Source organism: Chrysemys picta, chromosome 1 (assembly GCF_011386835.1).
Source record: "Chrysemys picta bellii isolate R12L10 chromosome 1, ASM1138683v2, whole genome shotgun sequence".
Classification (NCBI taxonomy): Eukaryota; Metazoa; Chordata; order Testudines; family Emydidae; genus Chrysemys; species Chrysemys picta.
In genome coordinates, this window is record NC_088791.1 from 349,103,070 (window position 1) to 349,114,528 (window position 11,459).

Consider the following 11,459-nt stretch of genomic DNA (forward strand, 5'->3'; position numbering starts at 1 on the left):
GATGCTGACCAGAGGGGTGGGTGCTAACCCCCCCCCCCATCCCATGGTGGCCCCTCACTCAGCTAGCAAGCCACAAACAGGCCCCCTAGCCTGGAGCGGGGCAGCTTCGGGGGGCTGAGTCAGTCGTGGAAGAGGCAGAGCTGGAGGAAGCAGTGACACCCCTATGACTGCTAGCCCAGCCGGCAGAGCCCTCCCCCAGGCTGGGGGGAGGCTCAGGTTCTATCCCCCTCTTAGAGGGCTGTCCCTTCCCCCTCCCACGTCCCCGGTTCTTGTCACACACACAGCAAGGGTAGGAATAAATGGTCACTTTTCAGAATGGAGAGAGGTAAATAGCAGGATTCCCCAGAGGTCTGTACTGGGACCAGTGCTGTTCAACATATTCATAAATTAGCTGGAAAAGGGGCAAACAGTGAGGTGGCAAAATTTGGAGATGATACAAAACTACTCAAGAGAGTTAAGTCCAAAGCAGACTGCGAAGAGCTACAAAGAGATCTTACAAAACTGGGTGACTGAGCAACAAAATGGCAGATGAAATTCAGTGTTGATAAAAGCAAAGTGATGCACATTGGAAAACATAATCTCAACTATACATATAAAATGTTGGGGTCTAAATTAGAAAGCGATTTTGGAGCCATTATGGATAGTTCTCTGAAAACATAAGAACATAAGAATGGCCATACTGGGTCAGACCAAACATCCACTCAATGTGCAGCGGCAGTCGAAAAAGCAAACAGAGTGCTGGGAATCATTAAGAAGGGGATAGATACTAAAACAGAAAATATCATATTGCCTCTGTATAAATCCATGGTACGCCCACACCCTGAATGCTGCGTGCAGATGTGGTCGCATCATCTCAAAAAAGCTCCATTAGACTTGGAAAAGGTTCAGAAAGCGGGGCTTGGGATGGTCCCAGGAGCTTCTGCTGGTCTCTGCCAAGACCTACCAGTAAGCTTTGGTCTGGTCCTGTGTTTCTTGCCTTTTGATTCAGGCGCATGTGGCAGATCCTTCTCTGGGTCTAGGTGCTCAATCCCAGAGGAGCCCTGCCCCCTGAGCACTGCTCAGAGCATCACGGTAAAGAAATGGGGTGAAATTCACAGTGGCCCAGCCATGCACGGCCTATGCACCATTTGAGGGGGAATTTCCACACCGGCTTTAGATGGTGTCACCATTCCTCAGATGTTGCTAGGTCCTTGTTTTATCCCTGGAGCTCATCTACCGACTTCCCAAGGGTGCCTTCTTGAATGTTGTGGATGCGCCCGATTGCACAGGTATCGTCAAAACATTTTCCCCTGGGAGGATCCCCCAGCGCCCCCTGTTCCACATGGTCCCTCTTCAACCCCATATCAAAGTTCACTAGCTAACCCCTGCACTGCATTATAAATATGAATAGGATTAGGGACAAGGAACATGGAATAAACATTGCCGGAAATGCACTTAACTTCAGCGTGTTTGCCAAGCAGGGCTGCCTCCCTCCAGGGTATGGGAAAGTGGCTTTTGTCTCACTGGGAAAGCAGACCAATGGATTCCCCAGTTTCTGGTGTCCCTCTTTGCAGCACACCCAGTCCTGGGAAATGGGATTAAGCAAAATCACAGGAAGAATAATTGTGTGGGAGTAAATTGTTCGAATGTCACAGCAATGAGCTCATAGTGTGTGTGTGTGTGTGTGTGTGTGTGTGTGTGTGTGTGTGTGTGTGTGTGTGTGTGTGTGTCTACATGGCTATTTGTCTAGTGCTAGCACAGGCCTAAGTCTGCAGACCAGGGCTGGGCACCATGGTGCTGTGGGCAGGGTAGACATACCCGTATAAAAACAGGGTCTGATTCTCCTCTCCCTGATCACTGATTTTACACTGTGTAACCCCACTCCTGTCCGTAGAGTTATTCCTGATTTGTCCTGGTGTGAGCCAGTGTGGTGGTAGACACCCCGTGGGCACAGGACTGGGGCTCAGGACACCTGGGTTCTGTCCTGGCTCCGCTGCTCGGTGACTGTGGGCAAGTCATGCCCCCGCCCTGTGTTTCTATTTTCTCTCCCAAACATCTCCTTTGTCTGCCTAGACACTGAGCTCCACATGTGCACGCAGCACTCTGCACAGTGGGGCCCCAAACTCAGTGGGTCCCTCTAGGTCCTGCCGCAATGATGGGCAATCACTCGTTCCCGAGTATGATCATCTTCCATGGGAGTTATGGGTCCTCAGGTGGCTAATAAGGCCAATCCTTGAACCCCAACTTCTATTTCAATGAGGGCAGATGTTTTCGGACTCAGCAGGAGGCTATCGGCCATGACTGGAAGCCAGTCTCGCCATCCTCCTGTGCCTCTTGCTCTCTTCAGGGGAGGGATAGCTCAGCGGTTTGAGCATTGGCCTGCTAAACCCAGCGTTGTGAGTTCAATCCTTCCGAGGGCCACTTAGGGATCTGGGGCAAAAATCAGTACTTGGTCCTGCTAGTGAAGGCAGGGGGCTGGACTTGATGACCTTTCAGGGTCCCTTCCAACTCTATGAGATAGAATACCCTCTTCCTGCTGCAATAAAATCATAATAATATGAGAGCCTGAATGGGCAGGGGATGGGATTAAGGTCTGAGGGCAAGGTTCATTCTGGCACTTCCTGCCTTGTATTCTTGACCCTGCAGCTTTAATCGTTAGGTAGAGGCATGTACATGTATACACACAATTGAGTCCTTCGTGCTCATCACAGATTATGTGCATCCCCTGTGCAGAAGCTAAAAGCTTATGGAGAAATGGGGAGTACTTGCTTGACACACAGGTTAAAAGGAGGGGAAAGAACCCAAAAAGAAAGAGCTGTCAGAAGCCTGCCATTGCTGGCCCCATCCTCTGTGAATTTATCTAGTTCCTTTTTGAACCCTGTTATAGTCTTGGCCTTCACAACGTCCTCTGGCAAGGAGTTCCACAGGTTGACACATGTTAATCTGGGCTCCAACAGCAAGGCTATGAACTGAACCATGGAGACAGCTGGGGCCTGGGGGACACCTGCGAGAGAATCCCACAGATGGGATGGATGCTTGACCCAGGATACGCATGTCTCATGTGGAACTTGGGTTGCAGGACATGGAACAGACAGAAGCTACTACCTGGGCTGGGGCTGTTACTAGTGGGGGAGCACCAGAAGTGAGTGCCATTGAAACACGGAGGGCCATATCCTGCTCTCATTTACATGGGTGCAACGCCTATTGACTTCATTGGGAATCACACCCATGCAGATCGGAGCAGAAGTTGGCTCCCTGTGGCAAATCTGACATGATGTGTCCGGGTTATGTCTAAGCCATTTGAGAGATTCCCTCGGAATGTTCCAGAACTATAATGAGTCTAGGGAAACACGTATTGAAATGAGCCAGAAATGCAGGGTATGTTTATTTGCACCATGGGACCAACATTTCTCTCTTTATTAACGTGAGAAACTCAGATACTGCACAGGACTGTACGAGTCAGTAGCTAATAAACCTTCTGTTTCTGGCTCTGTAATATTTTATCTGGTTTTTATTGTGCATTACAAAGTATTTTATGGTTTTTAAATAAATCTGGAGCACGGTGGGGAGGGCTGGCACCATTTCAACTCCCTTATTGCCTTGGCAGCCTGTGATGTGTGTGTTTTCCTTACAGTTTATTACTCTTTTAATTACAGTTTCAATCTCACAATAAACGTTATTTGTTTCCCAGCCCACTGCTTTGTCAGGCATCAATCAGGGCTAACTGTCAACACGCTGCCCAATAAGCCAGCAGGGGGAAAACAGCTCTACTGAGAAAGCCTCATAAATGGAAAGATCATTTACTTTCCACGGTATTTTCCCTTGCACATTTCACAGCGTTTACACTCAGAAAGCTCAGGCTCCCCTGAGACCCTGGATTGGCTACGTGACCCCTGCCGGCTCCTTTTCGGGATGTGTTATATATACCTTCCGCCCCACCCTGAGAGACGGACGTGAGTTCTTCGGTCGGTCGGGAACTGGATTGTGCCGCTTTGTAACGTGAGGACAGGCCGTAACCTCCCACTGCTGTGTCAGCCCGGTGAGTAAACTGGTTTAGCAGCGTCTTGATGGTTCCTTGAGGTGTTAAATTCAGTGTGTGGCTAACAAGGGGGGTATAGTTTATGGAGGGGGCGTGGACCTTTAAAGTCGGGAAAAGTGTCTCTGAAATGGCACCAGGGGGTTCCATGTAGCTCAGGGATTCGGTTTAGAAATAAAATGCGTCTTTACTAGGCACTGATCAGATCCGAAACCCAGCCTTGCGGCTAGTGCCTCATCGCTAGTGACTCTGGCCTGGCCGAGGGGCATGGTACCAGACAGACGTAATGAACCTCTGGTGCAGCTCGAGGGAAAGGCTTGGCCATTGAAATGCTGCAGCTGCTGTCTGAGCCTCATAGGTTCCAGTTCTCTCTCTCCCCCCTTTACGGCTCTGCAGGGCCAATGGAAGTAACAGACCATTAATTTTGGCCTCTACAGTCACGGCACACAGGGTTTCAAGGGGCTGTTTCCAGTCACGTTTCTCACCATCCCTGCTCCTTAATTCGATGGCCATATCCTGGCTGTTTTCACGTGATGTTCAGCTTGGCAGGCTGTCACGGAGTGTGGGGGGACACAAGGCCCTGCACCCCCAGCTTCCTGCGATTCACCATGACTCTCAGCCAGCCAGTAAAGCAGAAGGTTTATTTAGATGACAGGAACACAGTCCAAGACAGGTCCTGCAGGCACAGACAACAGACTCCCCCCCAGTTAGGTCCATCTTGGGGTCTCGGGGCCCCACAGCCCCCTTGGGAGGTCAGAGCCCTGTCTACCTCCCAGCCTTTTCACCAGCCAGCTCCTGAAAACTCTCTCTTCAGCGACCCCTCCCACCACCTTTGTTCAGTTTCCCGGGCAAAGGTGTCACCTGGCCTCTAACCCCTTCCTTGGTTCTCATGTTACATGCTCAGGTATTCTCCGTGGGTCAGTCTCCCATCTCCCAATGCAGACTATCCTAGCCATACTCCCCTGTCAGCATTTAAAGACCACAGTAAGAACAGTCCAAGTTCATCACACAGGCGGCGAAGGCAATGAGTGACCTGCTCTCCCCAGGATGGAGATGGTTTTCTGCGGGCCCCATAGAATTGTGGAGTGCCCTAGAATTCCTTGCAGAGACAGCTCATGGGGAAAGCTTTCTCACCAAAGCCACAGACACAAATCACACCAGAGCTTCCAAGAACATGGCAAAGGTAAAGGGCAGAACCCTCTACCAAGTCTGCCACAGCCAATCAACAAGGACTGCCATCTTTGTTACTTGTCTGTACAGCGCCTAGCACAATGGGGCCTTCATCCTTAATTGGTGATGAGTAGGTGCCAGCGTAACCTAGCACTGCTAACAATACTAACCTGCCCAGAGGACAGTTTCTTCCCAGTGCCCATTGGTTAGACATTGGTGTATGGCCCAAGCTGGAGAATTCATGTCCCTGCCAAACTTTTGATTTCATTATCATATTTACATGCATGTTTAGAGACTGGTGGATGAAATCTTGCTAGGAATGAAATCACATGTCACTGAATATTCACATAAGAACGGCCATACTGGGTCAGACCAAAGGTCTATCCAGCCCAGTATCCTGTCTACTGACAGTGGCCAATGCCAGTTGCCCCAGAGGGAATGAACAGAACAGGTCATCATCAAGTGATCCATCCCTGTCACCCATTCCCAGTTTCTGGCAACCAGAGGCTAGAGACACCATCCCTGCCCATGCTGGCTAATAGCCATTGCTGGCCCCATCCTCCGTGAATTTATCTAGTTCCTTTCTGAACCCTCTTATAGTCTTGGCCTTCATAACATCCTCTGGCAGGGAGTTCCACAGGTTGACACGTGTTAATCTGAAATGAGCTCTATTAAATGAAGCATTCTGCACCTGCAGCACTATCGTTATTCAACTATGATCTCGTCACATTTGTTACATTTTATACCGAGAGTTAAGTATTATTTAGGTCCAAGATAACCAGGCTCCTTAACAGAACCTTTCATTTCAGTTTAGACCAAGAATAAGAAAACACTTTAATTTGTGTGTGTATTGTCATAGGTCCTACAGGCTCCGAGTGAGATCAAGGCACCACTGCACTAATTACTATACAGTGTCTGCCCTGAAGAGCTTACAATCTAAATAGACCAGACAGACAAAGGACAGGGAAGGAAACAGAGGCCCAGAGAGATGAAATGACGTAGCATCCAGTGCCAGGTGCCTCCGAGGAAGGGGCAAGATGCCCTGCAGCGGGCGGCTCTGAGTAATCTGTTCCCAAGGACAGTTTCCTTCCTAACCCCATCAGTTAGAGGTCAGCGTACGTGCTGAAGCACGCCAGATCAGACATCCCCGGTCATACAATGCCGCTGGGTAGATTCTGATAGCACTTTTGGAGACTGATGCCTGCTCATTGCTAACTAACAAAAGCCTTGTGTCAAACTAAGCAGCCTGATTGTCAGAGGTGTGGAGCACCTGTGGCTCCCATTAACGTCAGAAGGTATTGGCAGTGCTCAGCACCTTTGAAAATGCTGGCCTCGATCTCTGCCCCTGAGGCTGAATGCACTAATGGCTGGCGTTCACCCCAGCAGGCCAGCACTAACTCTATGCCTCACTGGACACCTCCAAACAAGACTTCAGTGCCTGGTGAAGTTTTTGAGTTTCACCCTAATGTTTGTAAAGCCCCATACAAGCCTCAGACAGGTGCCGCAAGAGAGGCTCACAGTATGGTTCGCAAAAATCACAGGTGCTCTTTGAGTAGAACTTTCTCTCGGGTGTTTTCCTTACTCTGCGGGTTCTACCCCTCTCCGCTGGCCATCGGATACTGAAGTGAAGGAGGATTGGCTGTAGATCAGTAGCTGCACAAACTGAAACTCATCTGTCTTGGTCTGGTGGATTGGCGAGAGGACAAATTCAGAACTGAGGGTGAAGGAGGCTGTCGAGGCTGATTCCCCACTCTGTCACTCCGAGGGCAGAAGGTGGAGGCCCGCAAGGATTCTAAAATTAATACCTGCCACTCCCGGCTTGTATTAAACCCCCAAGGTTACAGCTTTTCTCTGACCTTGGCTTGGTAAACGCTGCCACCACCCAAGTGAAAAACTGCCTCTTGCAAATCCTCAAAAAACTCAAAAAAAAAAAGAAAGTTTTCCCTGAGGCCCCTTGGCTTTTCCACCCTTCCCTCGGGGAAGCCGAGAAAGGAAACAAACAAAAGGGAAACCCTGTGGTTGCCACCAGCTAATTGAAAAACATATGCACAGACCTTTTAAGACACAAAACCAATCAGTTTTTTTTAAAAGGTAAATGTTATTAAAAGAAGAAGAAAGGAAACATCTGGAAAATCAGGCTATTGCTAGATGTTATAGAGCAACTGAAAAGGGATTAAACACCAGGAACGGCTCTCTGGGGTCCAGCTTACCGTTACAAAAGAAAACAAAAATACCTGAGCTTAGCACAGAGGAAATCCACAAGCCACAATAAAGAAATAAACCTGATCGCGTCTGTCTAAACATCCCCTGTCCCAGTGAATCCTTCTAGGTATGGAAGATAATTTTTTGTACCTGGTTCAAACTTTACACAACATTGCTGTTGCCCCTGTCTCTTCAGCCAAGCGAGAACAACCCAGAGACAGAGGGAAAGCTTTTTTCCCATTTTAAAAAGTTCTAGCCTTCCCATTGGCTCTTTCGGTCAGGTGCCCACTCCCTTTTCTTTACCTGGGGGACTTTTTAACCCTTTACAGATAAAGCAAGCAGCCACCAAGAGGGACTTTATAGCTAACTGGCTGACTGGGTGTCTGTAAAAGGGAGCTACCCGCCCACCCCCCCCCTTCATTTATCACAGAGGCTGAGGGCTCAAATCTCCATTCTACAATGTCATTTTGACACTGTAGTGACTGCAAAATTGGTGTAACAGCAGCGAATCAGACCTTGACTTTCACCTTCTTCCGAGCCTTCAGTGTCACCTACACCAATTTGTACCTGCTTACCAACATAACCTCAGTCTAGGTGATAATCACTGTAGAGATTCCCTAGTGCCTAAGGAATTCTATAAAGAGGCATCAGTGATCCATGACAGTGTCTAAACCTGGGGCTTTGGTGGTTATTAAATGGTTGTATACCCTGTAGCGCAGTGTAATTACATGCAATTTTGTATCATTACATGACTGTAGGTTCAGTAGAGCCTCTACTCATATGGGGGGGCTTTGGTAGTTATGTGGTCATATGTACCACAGAGCAGGTAATCAGATGGGCGGTTGTGGTTATAGGGTTTTATGCACTGTACAGACAAATGACATGGGCAGTTTGTTGCTGTTTTGTTTTTAACTCTAGGCTGTGCGACATCTGAGGTGGGATGGAGCAGCTTCAGCACACCGTGCCACTTGTCAATTCCTCCTTCTATCAGCCTTCCACCTTCCTCCTGACGGGCTTTCCGGGGCTGGAAGCCAATCACCACTGGATCTCCATCCCTTTCTGCATGTTCTATCTTGTCGGCCTTTCAGGGAACTGCCTGATCCTGATCATCATCAAGAAGACCCAAAGTCTTCATAAGCCTACGTACTACTTCCTTTCCATGCTGGCCGTGATGGACCTGGGCTTGACTTTGTGTACCCTTCCTACCACGCTGGGCATCTTTTGGTTTAAGGTCAGAAAAATTGAGTTCAATGCCTGTCTCACCCAGATGTATTTTATCCATATACTGTCAGTGATGGAATCCTCGGTGCTCCTAGCCATGGCCTTCGATCGTTTCATCGCTATCTCCAACCCTCTGAGATATTCGTCCATCTTGACCAAGCCAACCATCATAAAAATAGGGCTGGCAATTGTTTCAAGAGCTGTGATCTCCCTCTTCCCAATACCCTTTCTGCTCAAGAGGCTAACCTACTGTGGGAGCAATGTGCTTTCCCACTCATTTTGCTTTCACCCTGATATCATGAAGCTGGCCTGCGCGGATATAAAAGTCAACATCCTGTATGGTTTAATTGTCATTCTTTCAACGGTGGGTGTGGATTTTGTGTTCATTGTGCTATCATATGTTCTGATCATTAAGACTGTGGTCAGCCTCACGACCAAGGAAAAATGTCTCAAGGCTTTGAACACATGTGTCTCCCATATCTGTGCCGTCCTAATCTTCTTCATCCCAATGATTGGACTGTCCATTCTCCATCGCTGTGGTGACAATGTTCCCCCTATGCTTAACATTGTGGTGGGCTATATCTACCTTATTGTGCCCCCTGTCTTAAATCCTATCATATACAGTGTCAAATCCAAACTGATCCGCAGAGCCATGCTCAGAACACTGTGTTGGAAAAATGAGTCAATGTGACAGACGTTCACCATCAGGTTTCACCTAATTCAGGTGAATTGCTTCGTCATGTTAAATCAAAGGGGGCCCTGTACTTGGCCAGAAGAAGAAAACTGCAAATCCCCTTGGACGTTGTATCCCAGCTCATGTTGTGTTCTTCCATTTCCTCCTAGAATCGCCCCCACTCCCCTGCCAGCTTCATCAAACCTAAGGCCCTGATTGCCGGGGTCTGCAAGAAGGGTGGGATCCACTCATGAGGATGCAATTGCAAGATTTGGGCCCAAATTCATTATTTTTTAAAGTGACATGGGGCGGTGGAACGGGGATCCACCGAAATGCAGACCCTGAAAAAGCTAGTAACCTAATCAATCTGTCCATTTATCCTTTTACATAGTGACTGTCCAGTTTGGCCAGCCCCTCTGCTATGTACATTGGCCAAACTGGACAGTCCCTACGTAAAAGGATAAATGGACACAAGTCAGATATCAGGAATGGCAATATACAAAAACCTGTAGGAGAACACTTCAACCTCCCTGCCACACAATAGCAGATGTAAAGGTAGCCATCTTACAGCAAAAATCTTCAGGACCAGACTCCAAAGAGAAACTGTTGAGCTTCAGTTCATTTGCAAATTTGACACCATCAGCTCAGGATTAAACAAAGATTAAACAAAGAATGGCTATCCAACTACAAAAGCAGTTTCTCCTCCCTTGGTGTTCACACCTCAACTGCTAGCAGAAGACTTCACCCTCCCCGATTGAACTACATATTTATACCTGCCTCTGGAAATTTCCATTACATGCATCTGACGAAGTGGGTATTCACCCACGAAAGCTCATGCTCCAATACGTCTGTTAGTCTATAAGGTGCCACAGGACTCTCTGTTGCTTTTTACAGAGCCAGACTAACACGGCTACCCCTCTGATACTAATCCATCTGTGTAAACCTCCTTCAGCCCTGCCTGCCTAAAGTTCTCTTTTCCTGCCTCATGCTGTGTCCTGTCTATCATAGACTCAGGGTCCCTACCCATACGCAAACTACGCAGTTGTGTAGGGCACCAGGACAAGCCCTAAATGTCCTGGTGCCCTACACAGCTGCGTACTGCATCCAGCCCTAGTGGCCAGCCCGATCCCCCGCATGGCTGAGCCGGCCCCTCTGGGCTGTGCACAGCAGGGCCCAGGAAAGCTGCCTCCACCCCTGCCCCACCCCTTCCCCACGGCCCCCACCCCTGCTCCACCCCACCTCTTCCCACCCCTGCTCCACCCCAGTCATGCCCCCACTCCCCCTCTTCCCCCCCCCAAACCCCATCCCCTGAGATAGGCGTCCCGGGGGACTGCAGCAGGGGTCGGGGTCGGGCCAGCCCTGCACTCACCAGGCAGCGGGAAGTGGAGCGACCCAGACCCAGCCCGCCCTGCCGGCTCCTAGCCGTGCCGCCGGTGAGTGCGGGGGGGGGGGGGGGGGGGCAGTTCCCCCCCTTCCCCCAAGCCTGGGAGCCGGGGGAGCAGAGCGGAGAAAGCTCCACTTTCCGCCACCCCGTGAGTGCAGGGGGGGGGTAACCCCTGCTGCCTTCCTGCATTGGCTGCTCCTGCCTCCCAAAGCCCTTGGGTGCATCCCCCCAGCCCCGTGGAGGCCTGGGACGCGCCCCACCCCCTGCAGAGGCCTGGGACACCTGGGGGGCTGCGTAGGGCACTACAATCTCTAGGGATGGCCCTGGATAGACTGTAAGTGCTTCGGGGCAGGGGCTGTGAACAAGCTTTCCAAAAGCGCCTGGTGATTCTGGGTGCTCCAATTACTGGGGGCTCAACTGGTGGCACTCAAAGGGGGCTGATTTTCAGAGAGGGTTGCTAAGCACTTTCTGAAAATCAGCCCCTTCAAAGTGTCTCAAGTCAAGCACCCAAAGGTCACTAGGCGTTTTCAAAAAGTTCGGCCCCGATCTTTAATTGTGTCTGTAAAGCCCCATGCACCTCTATGGTGCTATACATAGCGGTGCTGCTGCCTCTGTTGTCGCTTTCAATGTGCCTCACTGGCTTGTTTCGCATGTTGTTCTGTTCTGCACTGCACATAATCGATATGTGTTTGACAACATCGTACCTACACTAAAGGAGATTTACCTATGTAAAGTGTGATGAGAGATGGTGACGTCATTTTTCTGTATGCTTGTAAGAGCTGGGGTTATGCTAG

The 11,459-nt window shown here is 49.6% G+C and overlaps 1 protein-coding gene across 1 annotated transcript; it reads left to right on the forward strand.

Annotated features, from left to right (window-relative positions):
- The first annotated feature begins 3,588 nt into the window (after positions 1-3,588).
- LOC135980976 (olfactory receptor 51G2-like) lies at positions 3,589-10,730 on the forward strand. The gene is made up of 2 exons (XM_065581901.1): positions 3,589-4,018; positions 8,306-10,730. The coding sequence occupies exon 2, from the start codon at positions 8,328-8,330 to the stop codon at positions 9,297-9,299; it is 972 nt and encodes a 323-aa protein (XP_065437973.1). The 5' UTR covers positions 3,589-4,018; positions 8,306-8,327; the 3' UTR covers positions 9,300-10,730.
- Positions 10,731-11,459: the final 729 nt, after the last annotated feature.

Coding starts and splice junctions, on each gene's coding strand:
- LOC135980976 (XM_065581901.1), top strand. CDS start 8,328: ATGGAGCAGCTTCAGCACACCGTGCCACTTGTCAATTCCTCCTTCTAT.